At 58.6% G+C, this 16,975-nt stretch overlaps 1 protein-coding gene across 2 annotated transcripts in view; it reads right to left on the bottom strand.

Annotated features, from left to right (window-relative positions):
• Window positions 1–564: 564 nt before the first annotated feature.
• TTC7A (tetratricopeptide repeat domain 7A) overlaps window positions 565–16,975 on the bottom strand; it is a 101,508-nt gene continuing 85,097 nt past the window's right edge. For both annotated transcript variants that reach the window (XM_032411032.1, XM_032411034.1), the window contains 2 exons: window positions 14,543–14,745; window positions 565–2,796 (listed from right to left, as the gene is read on the bottom strand). In XM_032411032.1, the coding sequence (XP_032266923.1) occupies window positions 2,575–2,796; window positions 14,543–14,745 (425 nt within the window). In that variant the 3' untranslated portion in view covers window positions 565–2,574. The remainder of the gene's footprint in view (window positions 2,797–14,542; window positions 14,746–16,975) is intronic.

The following is a 16,975-nucleotide window of genomic DNA, read 5'->3' on the forward strand; positions in this document are numbered from 1 at the left end:
AGTGGGAAGTTCTTGCGGGGGGCCAGGCCAAGCCCTCGCGGAAGCCTCTAGAGCAGCTCTCTTCCAAGTGGGTAGGGCTGCAGCTCTGGGGGGTGCACCCGATGATCCCTTGGGGCACACGAAGAAAACAGAGCTTCTATGCACACTTCAGTCATCCTTCAAACTTGTGATGCCTGTTTATATGATATGGAGTAGACTGGAATGGGTGTGACCTGTTTTAGGAGCGTAGTGGTGTGGACTTCACAGCGAGGCGGCTGATCAGGATGCAGCTGGCGGGCATCCTCACCACACAGCTCCCCCCTGCCTCCTTCCGCCCGCCTCTGGGCTTCAGCACCTGCTTAACCCTCTCTGCTCCCCCCTGCTCCCAACAGTCTGTTCCTGGGCCCCTCCCCCCTTTCTCCTCCCCACCCCTCCCCACTTGTGGGGCCTGCCCCAGTGACTTCTCAGGCCTCTCTTCCTGCAACACTCCCTCTTCACTAGGCGCTCAACCACTTCCCAGCCACTTCCTTACTCAACGCCTGTTCTGGGGTACCTGTTGGAGGAAATGAACACGCCGTATTCCTTCCAAGGGTCTCTTTATTCAAGACCTTTATTTCAAACTGGCCACAACTTGGCCCAACCCTCTGAGGCTTCCTCCAGAGGAATGCTGCCAGCCGAACGTGTTCGGTGCCTGTCCTCTTACAAATAACTGACTACCAATCTTTGGGCACCCCGACGCAAATCAATAGCATTTGCTTTTCTCGTTTAGTTTTTTTCTAACAGAATTTCAGAATAAAAATAGATCTTTATCATATATCTATCTATATTTATATACACACACATCGAGGCAGAGATCCTTCAACCAAGCGGTGAAGGATCTGGTGTCATCTGCAGTGTCCCTTGCGATGTGGGAAGGCCAGGAGGGGGCAGGCCCTCTCTGGGAGGCACCCGGGGGTGCGCAGTGCTGAGCCAGTGTGGCTGAGGAGGGTGGGTCTCCAACAGCCCCTTCTCCCTGAGGAGCAGACTGGGCAATGATGAGCCAAGGCAGCCCTCATCCAGTCTTTCTGCACACCTTAAGATGAGAGAGACGTACCAGATGGAGCTTTAAAACTAAAACCCAAAGTGCAGATAAAAAAGGAATTCCCTGATAAGGCCCCCCACTGGGGGGTGGGGGTGGAATAACTTCTTGGGGAGAATTCCAAGAGCATCATGCAGCAGGGCTAGGGGAACCATCAGGGAAGATATCCACCCACCAGCCCCAGGTCCCCTGCTGACAGGGATCTGCTCCGTCCCCTCCACTGATCTCCAACCACAGTCCCCACTGGGCCTCAGGCAAGGGGGGGGGGGTACCAAATGGCCTATAGTGGAAATGGGCTGTGGGTGGTGAGAGGTACTGGGGTCAGTCCCAGAGACTGCCCATCTGCATATTATTAGCCCCAGAGGGTCCTGCATTGTACCCATTGCCCAGAAACATAAGGCCTGAAGGAGTATGTTGATGCAAGGTCTGAGGTTGATGCAAGGTCCTGCTGCCATGTTTGTATCCTAGGGTCTACAGCCTCGGGCCTAAGGAGGCCACCTGGGCTGGCGCATAGTTCCAGAAAGATGAGCATGGCAGAAATGAGAGGGGAGTTAGGGCCGGTGCTCAGTGCCCCTGGCCAGGCACCAGAGGCCCCAAAGGCACTTGGCAGCGGAGAGGAAGAGCAGTGGGGTCCAATTGGTCTCATGGGGCAAAGAGGGGCATCCTCCAATAGCTCAAACCTGGGAGAGGGACCCAGAGATCCTATCCTTTTCCTGCCAGCAGAATCTTCAAGCCCTGACTGCCCAGGGCAAGACCTGAGAGTTATCCAAAACCCTGTCCTGACACTGGGGCTGAGACCAGGGCCCTGGAGCTTCCGGGGCACAGAGGCACAGATAGAGGTGAAGTTCAGCTGTGAGGCCCCCCCACCTGCGCTCTCAGGGAACAAGTCTGGTCACCAAGACTCTAAGTCACTTGGGGTTCAAGCAGACCGGCTCCCGAGGCACTGAGTTAGGAACTGGGGAAAACCCTCTTGACCTAGACAGAGAGCAGTTTGTGGGGTTCATCTTTGGTGTTGGAGAACAGGGAGCTGAAGTCCGAGGCTAACACCAGTGCAAAGTCACTGGGAAATCCAGGATCGGGGATGTGGAGGGCGGCAGGCACAACATGGGAACTTCTAGACAGTGGGGGGTGGTACCTAGGAGACTCAGACCCTCATTGCACATTGAGATGATGCATGGACACTCTGGGGGAGATGCTCCCACGCTGGTGTGGCTTCCCAGCCACTTCCTTACTCAGAAACGCCACCAGGGCTGAGTCCCAAGGAGTAAGGGATTTGCTTTCGATGTAAATCTGGTCCACCCAGCTCCAGATGAGCAGCTCCCAGACCCAGCGGGCCCTGGAGGTAAAGCAGGGCTGGAGTCGGGGAGGCGAGGAGAACTAGGGCTGCAGCCTGCAGAAGTGTTCCCTAGAGATGTATTTCCCTGAGGCCCCACACCTCCCTGCTGCCTGCCTGCGTCCGCCCCCAACCCCAGGCCCCCTAGGGCGGCTCCCTCCCACCCTGCCCCTGCAGTGCGAGGTCACAGCTCTCTGGGGATGATGGAGAAGGGCAGCACCGGGCTGCTGGCCTCCAGCTCCAGGGCAGTGAGGAAGCAGTCGACGGCAGCCTCGCTGTGGCCCTGGGCCTGCAGCACCTCGCCCAGGCCCTGCCAGGCCTCGTGGCAGGTGCTCTGCCTCTCCACGGCGTCCCGCAGCACCTTCTGGGCCAGACTCTTGTGACCCAGGCGACTCAGCATCAGACCCTGGGGAGCAAGCACAGGGCGAGGTTAGTGAGGGCGTCCTGGGCAGGAGCATCCTGGCCATCCGGGCGAAAGGGCTCTGACTGGCAGCCTCGGGAACCGAGTGACTGTTCCTGTTACTCATGCACACCGTGCCTGGCCCCGCCCTAGCCCCGCTTCCAGCCCAGCCTCCCGGGCCCGGATCACCCCCCGTGGGAGCTCTGTCCCTCCCAGCCCCGAGGATGGGCTTTCAAGTCAGCAGACCTGGCTTTGTGCCTCCCCATTACAGCTGGGGATCCTGGCAAGTTACGTCTCCCTGGCCTTCCGTTTCCTCAGCTCTGAGTGGGAAAGACCGCAGTACCCACTGCTGGGGCTGTCAAGCTGGCGGGAGTCAGTACCTGGCAAGCACTTGGACAGCGTCTGGCCCGTGTGAGCTCCCAGTCAGCGGGTCCGTTACCCTGAGGCCTGGCTGCTGCACCGAGGGGCTACCCCCCGCCCCAGGCGTGTGGAGGAATGAGCTCCCTGGCTTCAGGCTCTATAACCTTAAGCTTATGGGTGGGTGGGGGCAGCTCCTTGGCGGCATCAAGCAGTGGTCTTCCTGGGGACATCTGGGTCCTGGGACCTACTGCCCATCCCAGGCTGGCCTGGCCGGTGAGGGGCACAGGAGGGCGGGTGCTGGGTAGAAGGACGGGCTCTGGTGAGATGGGTCAGGGGTGGCTAAGAAGCTTGGTGTAGCTGTCTGCCTTCAACAGCCCTGCTGGCAGAGACAGGAAGGGACAGGAATCGTCCCGAAAGTTTGGGAAGTGAAACTGCTACAATGTCCCTTCTATGTCCTCTTCCACTCATACTGGGAAGGGTGCAGGGAGGTGGGAGGACAGGGTGGTGAGTGGGGGGGGGGGGGGCCAGGACCCCCCTTCGGCCTCCAGTCCCAGAAAGGCTGCTTTGCTCCATCCCACTGATCTGTGTTCCAGCCCTCAAATGAGGCACGGGATGGCAGCACGGGTGGGGGGCCTCCTCTCATTCACAGATCTGAGGTAAAGCCTAACACCAGCTTCCTGGACAGGCGGGGGCTGGGGTGGGGGAGAGGAGCCGCCTTCTGTGTGCCTGGAGCCCCCTCTCGGGGGCCCGCCCACTGATGGCCATGTACATTTTTAGCTGGAACATTTTCCTCCTCACCACGCTCCTCAGAGTTAGGCCCTCTGTTGCTATGGAGACCCACCGGGGAAGATGCACATGCCTGATTTCATACAGTCCTCTGAGAGCTAGGCAAGAGGGAGAGATGGTGCTCAGGAAGCCCGAGGCAAAGCCTCTCCCTCTCCGGAGGTGCTGACCGGTGGTCCTGTGGCCGCGGGGCAGGAAAGGAAGCGGGGGGCTGGATTCATAGTGCCTCTTCAGCCCAGGGCGCCACACGGATGGGGTGGAGGACAGGGGAGCTGTGGCGGGGCCGCCCGGGACCAGAGGGCAGTGGCCGGGCTGGCCAGCAGGGCCCCGGGCCAAGCTGCGCTGCCTGCGTGGCCTGGGAGCTGGACCCTGAGCAGCTCCCGCTGGAACAGGGCCCCCAGGGGGGAGGGAAGGCAGGGGAGACGACAGGCCGCCAGACACCAAAATTAAGCACCAAAAATGGAAGGTTTGTGCCCTGTGAGTGCTGCCCATGAAGGAGCAAGAGAGGACAGATGGGGGAGGCCAGCGGGGCCTCCCAGCCAAGGGGCGGGGCCGCAGTGGGGTTTCCACACTCCGTTTTCTAGATTGAGCTTCCACAGGAGATCTTGTTTGAAAAGAGAGCTCTCCCGCTAAAAAGGAGTTCGAAAACCCCTGCTCTCCAGCAGTGTGTGGGTGTTTGGGAAGGGGCCAGATGTGGCGGAACGGGGTGTGTGTGTGTGTGTGTGTGTGGGCCAGATGTGGCGGAAGTGTGTGTGTGTGTGTGTGTGTGTGTGTGTGTGTGTGTGTTTCTCGCGCTCTGCTGGTTTTACTCTCAGGAAGGTTTGCAGCAGGCTCCTCCGCATGTTTCATGTAGAGAGAAAAGCCAGGGCGCTCCACAGCCAGAAGACCTAGGCTGGGCTGGATTCCCAGCTTTACCACTGACAAGTGCACCGACCATGGGCCAGTGGCCCATTTTCTCTGAGCTGTGGTTTCCTCGTCTGTAAACCAGGGAACAGAATGGTACTTCCTGGTAGGCAATTGTGAAGAGTCTGCAAGGATGAATTTGAAATCATGTAGGCAGGGCGCACGGTGGGCAGACAGCAAAGGGTTAGGATGAGCAGAGGGTCCTGTCGGAGTGAGGAGCAGGGGGTGATTTCTCTAGGGGGCAAGGCTCTCTGCGGGCGAAGACTGGGGACTGGGGTGGGATTAGATCACATCCCCCATATCCTGGGGTGCTGACCTCAGAGCCTGAAAGGAGACACCGGGCTGGGGTCAGGCTGGGGCCCCGAGGCCCAGGGCCTGTAATAGGATCTGCTGCCACCTGCCTGAGACACCAGTCTGTTCGTGTTTGGTAGCAACTCGGAGCTGTTTGCTGCCTGACAACTGGGCAGGGCCTGCCTCAGGAAGACGTGAGGTCTCACCTGCTCTGCCCCCTGCCTGGCGCTGTGCCAAGGGCCCGCCATCACCCCCCTGGCACCCCCACCTCAGCTGCCCAGAGAATAGGTCTCCAGGGAGATGGTGGGAACACTGTTCTATCCAAATGTCCCCGATGACTCTTCCCCACTCTGGCCAGGGGGCAGCCTGAGCCAAGAGAAACCAGACCTGCTGGTGGGTGACTCAGCCTTGGACCCTCACCTGGGAGATGCCATAGCCAGGCGGCTACCCGCAGCTGTTGGAAAGGAATGTGTGAGTTGCTTATGGCCGTTGAGCAATGCACCTTTGAGAGGGGGCCAAGGTTACGATCACTCAGGGAGGGCAGGGCTATGGGGGGAAGGCCCCAGAAATTCCCAACTCCATCCATTCCTCCTTCCCTCCCTTCCTGGATCTGGCCTCATCTCAACTACCCAAGACCCTGCTCCTCCAGGAAGCCTCCGAGGATAGCACCTCCTGGCCATGCCATCACCTTGAGGTTGTGCTTCATTACTGGTGGGCTCTGGCGTGCGGCCCATCGTAGGCTGAGAGGGACAGGGTCCGTGGCTCCTGCCTGCTAGGTTATTCCCCACAGGACAGCAGCACAACAGGGCTCAGGTGGGAGGGTCCTGGGTTCTGAGCCAGGGTCAGCAGAGGCACTTAGGTGTGCATGCTTACCGACCTGCTTAGGGCCACAGGACAGGCAGCCTGAGGGGCCCTCTGAGGGGGACCCTCCCTGTTGGAAGACAAGGTTCTCTGTGGGGGTACAAAGGCTGCAGCCTGGGATGGGGATGAAGGAGAAGAAAGGTCCCTCCACCCCTTCCTTTTTCAGAATTGCTACTGCGCACCATCTCACGTCATTAATTCAGGGCCTGACGCTGTCCTCCAGAGGGGAGGGGCAGCAGAAAGGTCCCGGCTGTGTACGTCTTTTTCTTCTTCTGGAGAGTGGGGAGGCCTGCCCTGGGAAGCAGCCCCTAGCACTGGGCCAGCGGCAGGCCGGGCTGAGAGCTCCCTCCCAGTCCCTACCCTCAAGTATTTATAGAAGTTATTTTGGGAATTTTCTTTCTGAGCTCAAGGCACATTCCTGGGATTCTGTAGCAGCCTTTCCAGCTGGGAAGCAGGGAATCAGCTGGAGGCTGCTGGAGCCTCCTGGTCCCAAGAGCCATCTGCTTGGGGACCCTGGGGCTGCAGGGAGGCGCCTGGGGTGGGGCCACCTCTGAGGCTGCTCCCTTCACCCACCCTGAGGCTGACACACCCTGCGGGGCAGGCCCACATTCCAGCCCGAGCTCAGGAGCTCAGGAGCTCAGGCCCGCTCGGGGTGCCAGGTTCTCCCAGGTGTTAGCCTCAACCTGTCCAACCAGACTGGGAATGAGGCGTCTCTCCAGGCTGAGGACAGAGCCCGCAGATCACCACATCCCTCCTGGAGCTGGGGCAGCTCCAAGGCCCCAGACCGGACCTACCTCCCTTCCTGAGGGAGTAGACGCCACCCAACACCTGGTCGACAGGCTCTGAGGGGGTCTGCTGAGGGGGCTGACAGACTCACTTGGAGCCCAACAAGGTGGGGGCTTCTGAGGCAGCAGAGGTGGCCCTGCTCATGCGGCAGAACCCATTCCTCCCTTCGTGCTCCTGCCTACCCCTGCACCCCTCAGGGGAGAGGTCGGACGCCAGTGGGTCCCTCGGCTGTGGTGGGAGTTGTGTGTCTTCAGAGGGCCATGGACAGACTCAAAGGTAAACATTGGCTTGAGGAGAAAGCACGTCACCTCCTGGGGGGCTCTGCCTTTTCTCCTCCCACATTCTGGGCTGGTTTCAGGTTCTGGGCCTCTGGAGGCTCTGCCCACTCTTGAGCACAGCTAGGCCCTCAGGGCTAGGTCAGGAACCTGGACTTTGGGTGCTCCAAGTGAACACCTGTGATGGGCAGTGAGAGGGGGCGCCGTCGCAGAAGCTCCCCTCTCTGGGCAGGCGGCAGAGCTGAGGGGAGGGGGCTGTTGGCCTACTGGACAAGGGGAAGGCTGGGCCCTGCTGCACCCTCCAGACATGGGGAGTCTTTCAGACCATTGATTTTGGAGCTAAATTAAGCCAACAGTGATGGGGGAAACAAAGGCAGAAGAAAAATTATGAAATTTCCTTACCACCTGCAGCCCACTGACAAGTCCTTGAGACAGGCAGGGACATTTCTCTAGGGACTCAGCTGCCTCGATGATGACACTTTGCTAAGGGCAAAGGGCAATCCTAGTCAGACCCCTTCCTTCCAGGATGCTGTAAGCCTACTTTAACATATAAAAATTCCTTTGGAAACTTCCTTTATCTCTGACCCCCAAGATACATGTTGGCAATCATCCCCCAAACATAAGGCCCACCGATATACATCTGAAGGGTCTTACGACTCAGGTTTTATTAGATGGTAATAAATGACCTTTTCCCAAAAATAGCTAGCCCCTCAAGGTCCTGGAAACCTTGCTTCCAAAATTCCTTAGAGACTTGCGCTATCCCTAACCCCCTCCCAACTTGAACGTATATAATGGGCCACTCCTCGTGATCCCAGTGCAGCTCTTTCTGCCCACGGGTCCTGTCCCTGTACTTTAATAAAACCACCTTTTTGCACCAAAGATATCTCAAGAATTCTTTCTTGGCCATCGGCTTCAAACCCTAACGTTTTTCCTACATCAACAGTGCTTAACTATGGTTCTGATCAGAGTCTATGACAGGGGGCTTCCTTTCCACTTCCTCATCAGGGTTGCTGAGGACTTCAGGAGCCCACACTTAAGCCCAAGGCTTCCGGAAAGTGCTGAGCCAAGGGAACCCACCTTCACCTTCTCAAAGGTCTCTGAGCCTGGGCTGAGGGCGCGCAGTGTGGGCTGGGGACTGTGCCAGCCCAAGAATGAGGTGGGTAGGCAGGGGTGCGAACCCGGTGAGGCCCCTGCTGGGGGACGTGCCCCACACAGTGAGCCTCCAGAACTCCCTTCTCCCTCCCGCTCCACTCCACTTTTCCACCGGGGAATGCGGTCCTCAGGCAGGACTGGGGTTGGGATGAGGGAGAGAACTCACGATAAAACCATAGCACGAAGAGGCCAAGTGGCCAACAAGACGTTCCTACTGAAATTTCCTGCCAAACAGAGCAATGTTCCCCATCTACCGGAGCTGGTGGGGCAGGCGCAGATTCTGTGGAGAGGGGCTGTGTGTGTGTGTGTGTGTGTGTGTGTAAAGGACTCAGGGTTCCTGCATGGACAGCACAAGGCTTCTGGGCCTTCCCCGTTCCTTCAGGCTGCCCGCACCCTCTAAGCCACCTGCCATAGCTCAGGAAGCCAACAAGGAGGGAGAAGCCTAGAGCAGGTGGGGTGTCCTAGACCCCGAAGCATCAGGCCCCAGGAACCAGAAACCCTGCAGTTGTGTGTGCATGCCGGTCACACCCTGCATCAGGGAACCTTCAGAGGGCTGGGCACTGGGTTTCACTCTTCAGCTGCTCAGGACACGTTTCCTCCTTCAAGTCAGGAAGCGGAGGCTGAAGCAGCCTGGCCCGAGAGAGGCCAGAGTGGAAGGCCGAGCAGGGCCTCCCCAGAACCTGGCCTTTCCTGCTCCTCCTCCCCAGCAGCCTCGGGTCCCCAGCAGGCCCCGTCCGCTGAAGAGACCAGCTGCGAAATGGCTCTCGCCCTTACCTCAGACTCCCGCCTACTGAGCAGGCTTCTCCCGCTCTCAGCTAAGGTCAGCGTGGCCTTGCACTGTGGATACTCTTGTCCCAGCCACAGGGCACTTGGGGCTGGTGTCCTGCACATCTCTGCCTTGGCCAGAGGCGCCTGATGGGCTCAGTGAGGACCGAGAGGCTCCACTACAGTGACTCTCTGGGGCTTGGCTCTGGGCCTCTACTTCCCTCTGCAAACCAACAGCGTCCGAATCTGGCCTGGGAGCCATGTTTCAGCATGGAAAAGGCAAAAGTAACCGCAACTACCAGGCCATTAACTTACAGAATTAGTTAACCTAATTCTAACAGGAGACCTAGGGGTTCGGCATTGTGATTACTGTTTTCCAGATGAGGACACTGAGGTGCCAAGAGGTTGAGGAACTTGGTCATGGTGGAGCAGTGAGTATAGGCAAAGTGGGGCTCAAGTCCAGGTCAGTGAGACTCAAAGGCTGTGCTCCCACCTCCAGACGCAGGCTGGCTCTGATACTGGGGCTTAAAAACCATCCCAGCCAACCCGCTCCAGGCGCAACCTACAGGCAGCTCTGAGGCCCCTGGTCCCTGCCCAGCACCCCCTTCCTCCCTTCTCAGTACCCTGCCGGCAGCCCAAGGAAATGTGGACCAATGACCCCTGCCCCACGGCAGCGAGGTGGGGCATCCTGGTCAAAGGCGGAGCTCAGGCTTCGGCCATCTGCCACCAAGTCTTCCACATGAATGGTGACAAAAAACGCCGGATGTTGATTTATCTTTTCACGGTGCTTAGGTCATCTGAGCACTAAAATCCTCCCCTGGAGGTCACAAGGGCCTAAATTATTATCCCCATTAGACAGAAGCGAAAACGGAGCCAGTGAGGGGAAGTAATCTCCCAGAGCCCCTGGAACACGAGGGCTGGTTGGGCTGGCTGTCTGTCTCAGGTGTGTCATCTCTCCAGGCCAGTCCTGCCCTCCAGGATTGGGGACGGGGCTGGCGGGAGCTCTGTGCAACCAGACTTCACCTGTTCGGCCTTAGAGAGCAGAGCCCTGGTCCTGGCTGACTCAGGCCCCACCTTAGGGAGAGGCAGGGATGGTGGTGGGCTGCTTCTGGGACATGGGGGATGCTGTGACCAGCCCCAGCCTGAGGAAAGAGGGACCAGAGGTTCTGGGGCCAGAACCTGGGGCCAAATGGGGCCGGCCACACGCTATGGCCATGCCCCTGATCCCCCAAACCCACTTGAAGAGCGGGACAGCAAGCTCCACACTGGGAGTGAGAGGGAGTGAGTGCAGGGGACTAATTCACTGCCACACTCTCATCAGGGCAGGAGATGACAGAAGCGCTGTCTTCCTATCTTTCCAGGAGCATCTGGACAAAGAAGAGGCTGGGTCATGAGGCCAGGACTGCTTCAGGAATTACATCATAGGAGCCAAAGTTCATTTAGGGCAGTTTCCCTCTGCGGCTGGGGGCCCTGGGAGCAAAGGGTTCTGGGGAGACGGGGCAACAAAAGCCTGGAACTCTGTCCTGAGAAGAAAGCATGACCACGGGCAGGGGCCAGCGAGGAGCCGGGAGGCCTGGCCAGAGAGGTGCCAGGAAACCCCAGAGCCTGTGGCTGGGAGAGCGGGGTGGGGTGCCGCCCACAAACGCAGGGGGCAGGGAGGCAGCGTGCCTGTCCACTCGCAGCCGAGGCCCTCGGGCGGTGTCCTGCAGGGAGACAGGCTGCATCAATGCATCCGCACTCCTGGCTCTGCCAAGGGGCGGCCCGGAGAATGGCCGGTCTGTGGCCAGGGCTAGTGACCCTCCCACCATTCAAGTGAGGTGACCTCACAGCCTTCTTGGGAGGGCTCTCGGTAACTTGACCATTCCATTAGTCGCTCTTGGCTTCCTTGCCTTGCCCAGGCATCCCTGTTCCCTCGGAGATGCAGAGAGCCTCCCGGGAGGTGGCAGGGCAGAGACAGGCTCAGAGGGAGAAAGGGTGCAGACTGCCTCGGATTCCTCTCCACCAAGCCCACGGAGCCTTCTCTGAGGAACAGTGTCACCTGGGGGCCAACTCCTCTGCTGATCTTGGGAAGATCTGCTTCCTTTCTCCTGCTTCCTCAGGTCAGGCAAGGGAAGTTCAGTTTTCCCCTTCTTAAGGAGATGCTTTTGCCCGTAAATTCAGGGCTGAACACCCAGGCTGAGTGAGTAGGCTTTTTGGCTACCTGGAAGGGAGGCCAAGATAGAGCTGGCAAAGACTGTCAGGACCTGCTCCTGCGGGACTTGCTCCTGAGATTTTGCTGGGAATTTCCATCTGCAGAGAGCATGGCTTTTTCTTTCTGCCTCTGGCAGCCTCCTGAAGCGAGCTGGCCATCTGTGAGCCCCGCGGAGGAGGCAGCCCGCAGGGCTAGGGCACTGGTGGAGCACGGCTAAGCCGCTGTCTCCGTCCCGCCTGCTGGGTGGGAAAGCCTGAGCTGAGCCCAGGAGGGGGCGTGAACCATGGAAACGCCTCCCATCCCCGCCAGGGCAGGGGGGCAGCAGGACGGGGAGAGCAGAGAGCCCGCTTCTGGGCCAAAGTTCATTTTCTTAGAAATGCCTGAACCCTGCCTCCTAAGAGCAGTAGCCAACACTCCCCGAGGCTTTCTCTGGCCTGTCCCCACATCTCCTGTCCCATGCGCATGGCCCCAGGGAGAGGCTGTGAGGCCGGCCTCCCAGTGTTTGATGATCCTGCCCTCAGGACTGTAAGGCTGAAGCCGGCACCCACACGGCTCGGCACCCACACGGCTCACCGAGGGATCCAGAGCTCTCCCAGCCCAGGCTGTGGGTGGCAGTGCCCTCAGGGGAGGGGCGCCTCTCCTCTCCTTGCACCGATCAGAGGCTGACGTCCTCATGGAACCACGGTGGTGTGGCAAGGCCAGGATGTCCTCCTTGGGAACCTGCCTTGGCAACGACTGCACTGGGTGGGGGAGGCAGATACCAGTTCCCCTCCATGTTCCTTTCTCCGGATAATTCTCCGAGGATGCACCAACCTCCAGAGTTCACAAAGGCTGAGACAACGGATGTGTCTCTCCCATTCTCTACTATTTTTACAATGAAACCCTTACATAAAGGCCAAGTTGACTTCCACTGCCAGACAGTGGCTCCCCTCATGTTGTGCCATGGTGAAAAAGATCCCAAGGTCACACCTGTACTCAGTGAGAAAAAAGTGCTGTGATTGATTAGCAATGTCTGTCCCGGGTGAGGGACTGGAGAGCAAGGGCGTACATGCTGTTTTGCCTTCTCTGACATTACACGGCAGACCTCTGGAAGCACTGTCACATGCGTCACCTCCTGTGATTAGCCTTGGTCTAGGAACGACGAAGATTATTATTCATCTGCTGAAGGAGACATCAGGAACGTGGAAGTTACGTGTGTCTTCTCCTAAATCACCCGAGTGAATGAGAGCCAGAGCCAGGATGAGATCCCAGGTGTCCTGAGCCTGAAGCCGGCCCAGGGAAGACACTTACAGCGGGAATGCTGGAGATCACCATGCCAAAGTGTTCCTGTGTCTTTGGGGAAAGAGTGCTTTGTGAATCTTCTCCAGGATTGAAATCTGCCGTTCTTCATGCGTATGTGTAGGCTGCTGGCAGAACAGAGCCTGTGGAAAGCGAACGGGCTGCCCACGCCACAGCCGACTGCCCCTCTGCTTGCCTGTAACTTTAACAGTGGGCAGGCCTGGCTCTGACTCGCTTTTGTTTCATCACCTCAGCCGGGCACCCCGGGAAGAGAAAAGGGGCCATTTCAGAAACATCTGGAGGGAGCCACTCTGGGCTGCTATTCGGTTACCATGGAAAAACCCGCCTTTGGAACCGGCTTCAGGAAAATAGCTACAAACAATAATGAGCATAAGTGAAAAATGGTACACTGTTACCTCGAAATCGTACCTGTTACTGGACTTCATCGGGTTTTAGGGACTGAGACGGCGGGCTCCGATCCGCGAGCGCAGGGGAAGGCAGACATCGTTGCCTGGCCGCAGGCCTAACGACACAGCCCACATCCTCCCTCCCACCACCCTCATCAGGTTTCTGGATGTGACCTCCAGGGAGGCATTTATCACAGGAGCTAATGTCTGAATTGCGGGAGGAAGGAGGATGTGCTTGCAAAAAAACAAACATTTGCTGAGCAGACTGCAAGGCAACACACAGCCATGTGGAGGGGAACGCGGGCCAGGGTGTGACGTCACCGCGTGGGCTGTCTTCAGCTGACGCGGAACATTCACATGGGCCCGAGGTAGAAATCCTTTAAGAAATCAGGCAGCAGGAATAGTAGCTGAGCGGGGAGGCTCTAATCTGTTTTCAGGGGTTCTTGGGGTTGGGAAGGACCTTATAAAGATGACCTGGCCCAGCTCCTCCCCCAAGTGGGATTTCCATTCTCTTGGCGACGTCCTCACCAGACAACTCCTGAGTTTGTACTTGTCCTATTCTGAGAGCTGTACTGTTCCTGACACTGAGCGGAAATCGAACTCCCTGTGGCTTCTCCTCGGGAAGGAATCAGACCCCTTTTGGCAATGATAACCCTGCAGCCATCTGGAATCATTCTGCCCCCTCAGTGCTCTGCATGTGGCCAATGTCGGTGACGTCCTCATGGGTGCTCCCCTCAGGGAGCGCTCATGGCAGGGGGCGGGGGCGTCTGAGGTGGGACCTGCACCCTGACAGGGGAAGACCGTGTCGCTAATGGGGTGCTCCTAAATTATACTTCAAAATCACTGTGTCGACGCAGGCCTGTACACTTTCCGAGCATTACGTTTATCCTGATGAGCTGCTCTCTGAAAGCAGCGAAGGAAGGAATAAATAAATAAAAGTAGCTAAGGAAGGAACGGAAAAACGGTTATCTCGCCGGTCTACTATACCAGCTGTCAGAGCAGGTATTCAGTAAATGGTTCCTGCACCAGAGCATCCCCATTGCACAGATAAGTCAAACCGGGGTTCAGAGAAGGGGGCCGACTTGCTCACGATCACCGAGAAAGAGAATGGCAAGGCCAAGCCAAGAACACCAGCATCCCGCTCCCAGCCTCCAGACCTTCCACAGAAAGTCACCGAGCTCTGGGCACCCAAGTCCTGAGTGCCACGTCCCAGGACTGGCGCTGCTGGGTCCTCTTACCCACCCCCACCAGGGGCCATTTTCCATGTGTGCTCAAGTCAGGCCTGACATGACAGCCCAGCCCATGACATCCCCTGAATGCCACCAAAGAGGCACGGAGCTCCTCCGAAGTGGGAGAGGTAGCCCAGTGAGCACGGAGGGCCCGGGGACTCCCAGAAAGCAGAGCATTTTGCCTAGAGTGTCCAGGGCAAGGATCTGATGAGGAACCCCTTTGGGGTTCCACTGCTTTACAGAAGCTTAGAGCAAAAGGGAAGTCACAAAGAATATCAACCCATCCTAGATTTTTTCATCAACTCAGGCAGGCTCTGACTGAAGGGGAATGGCCTGCCTCGACAAGCCAGTTGTCTCTCCCAGCAGAGCAGGGAGGCCACCTCTCCCCCAGACACCAGGGCACACGCAGTGGAGGGGGTGGGAGGGGAGGAGGGCCCCGAGGCCTTTTTCGGGGGCCAGGGGCTGACTCACCAGGCTATGCATGATGCGCACGCCATCGGGGTTCACCGTGAGCGCCTCCTTGTACAGCTGCTTGGCCTCCTCCAAACTGCCCTTCATCTCGGCTAGCCGGCCCCGCATGTAGAGTACCGAGTGCGAGGTGGGGAAGAGGCCCGCCGCCTCCTGGATGCAGAAACCCGCTTCCTTGAGGTGTCGCTGCTCCATGAATAGCTCAGCTGCGAAACCAGAAGGACAGTGGGAGGTGAGAGTGGTAGGAAAAGTCAGAGGCAGAGGCCCCCTCCCCGCATCCGACCATCAGACCCCAGAGTTGGAGGGTCTCAGGTGATGGGAACCATCCCTGGAGTCACGGCATGGGCCCCGCTGGCTCCGGGCTGTGAGGGCAACAGCAGGTAACGGTTTCCAAGTGCCCGCTCGGTGTCAGGCACTGTGCTACCCGCTCCGCTGACATTCCCGACAGCCAGCACACCAAGCACTTTTATTACCCTGCTTCAGGGAGGGGGTCAGTGGGCACAGAGACAATAGGGAAGTTGCCTAAGGCCACAGGGAGAGTCAGTTGTGGGCCCGGGGTTGGCATCAGGCTGACTTCCAAGCCCGGCAGTGGGGGCACGGGTGGTATCCGTAAAGTCAGGTGGCTTTCTGCAGTGTCGCCCCACCTGACGACCGTGAGGCTGGGAGTGGGGGATGGAGGCTGATCAGGATGAGGCAGGCGTGCGCTCCCAAACAGCCCACACTCCTGGAGACGGACAGTGGGCCAAGGCCTGCTTCTGCCAAGTGTCTTCTCTCATTTACTCCTCCCAGCAGGTGCTCTCAGGGCTCTGCACTAACAAACCAAGCTGGGGGGCGGGGGCGGGGATCCTCACTCCAGTCCCTCCATAGAAAGAGGCAAGGCAGCACTGGACTCCCAGCGCAGCTCCAGCCTCCCTCCGAAGCCCAGGGCTTTCTGCCGCACCAAGAGAATAAGGGATGCCCATGCCTCTCACCAACAAGCTGGGAAGACCTGTCCCATAACCAGTTTGCCTTCTTCCCCCAGATCAATGGGGCCATCTTCGATCCCAGGCCAGCCCACGTAAGGGCACATCTCAGATCCGCGCTGCACAGGTACACGCCCACAGCAGGCACTTTTTAGAAACAGGCTGGCTGGGCTGGCAGCTCGGCCTCATGGCCCACTCAGCCTTCCTCTGGTGGCAGCCCTGGGCTCGGCTGCCCCTCCCGGGGCTGGTGCCCGTGCACAGATGGGAGCACAGAAGGGCACGCAGCTCAGCTCAGAGGCTAGGCCCTCCACTGCCCTGGCCCTTGCCCAGCAGGCCTGCCCCAGCTCCGGCCCACCTGCCGGCCTGCTCCTACCATGGCTCATTAAGCTGTTTACAACTTGCCGGCCTGTCTTCTGAGTCTCTGTCTCTGGAGACTGTTTCTGGTCTCTCCCTTGGGGACTCCTCACAGTGCCTTCAGATCAACAGATTTCAATTACAGGGATCCCCACCTCCCTCTTTCCTCGGGGCCCTGGGCCTTGTTGGGCTGGCCACACACCAGAGAACATGCCCGGAAAAATAGGTAGGGCTGCTTTGGTCTGATGGACTTCATTACCAGTTAGGCAGGAAACCAGATGACACAGAACAGAGCCAGAGAAGTGAGGTCTCCTGAGGGCTCCTGGCCGCCTTGCACAGTCCCAGGCATGCTCGGCCTCCAGGGCGGGGCCCCTGACCTGCAGCTGGGCCCACAGGTCTGGGGGCTGCAGTGCACCCCTTCTTCCTAGCCTCACCGTCCCTGGGCAATTATTTTACCAAACATGGTGCTCCCCAGACAGCAAGCCTCGGCCACAGCAGGAGCCCCGCATGTGGCACCGTGCCTGTCCACTACCCCGATTTCTAGACCTCCCAGTCTTGACTGCTGGGGCCCCCAGGTACCCACCCATCCCGGCCTCCTCTCCGGCCAGGGCTGGAGGCCTGCTCCCTGCTACCGGACTTTGCTTGAATTCTCACAGCCCGGGCCACCACCCCGGCAAACAGACCTTGCTGTCCCCAGTGTCGAGGGCCCCTCTCCCATCCCCTCAGCGCCTTCTCTCTCCCTCCATCCCGACTTCCCCACTTCTCTCATCTTCCTGTCTGCCTACCCGTGACCTCCCCTCCTGCCTCTGTGTCTCAGCTTTTCTCCCTCTTCCGTCCATCTCTCTCCACCCGCCCCCCTCTGCGCTTCTCTCGGCAAGCTCCAAATGGAAAACATCTGTTCCCTGGAGCTTTGCAACAGTCCCTTTTATTATTTTTTTCTGAGGCATCCTGATCTAACCCTGCACCCAGAGCCGGTTCCAGTCTTTCTGCCAGAGCCAAGCCCCACCCCACCCCCAGGTTGGGGGATGAACTCACTCTTCATGGGCTATTTGCACACCCTCTTGGCAGGGAGGACCTTGCTCCGGGGGCTCCTCCTGAGCTGAGGGGCAGGATGAGGGAA

This window comes from Phoca vitulina, unplaced genomic scaffold, assembly GCF_004348235.1.
Source record: "Phoca vitulina isolate PV1807 unplaced genomic scaffold, GSC_HSeal_1.0 scaffold12, whole genome shotgun sequence".
NCBI classification, from domain to species: Eukaryota; Metazoa; Chordata; class Mammalia; order Carnivora; family Phocidae; genus Phoca; species Phoca vitulina.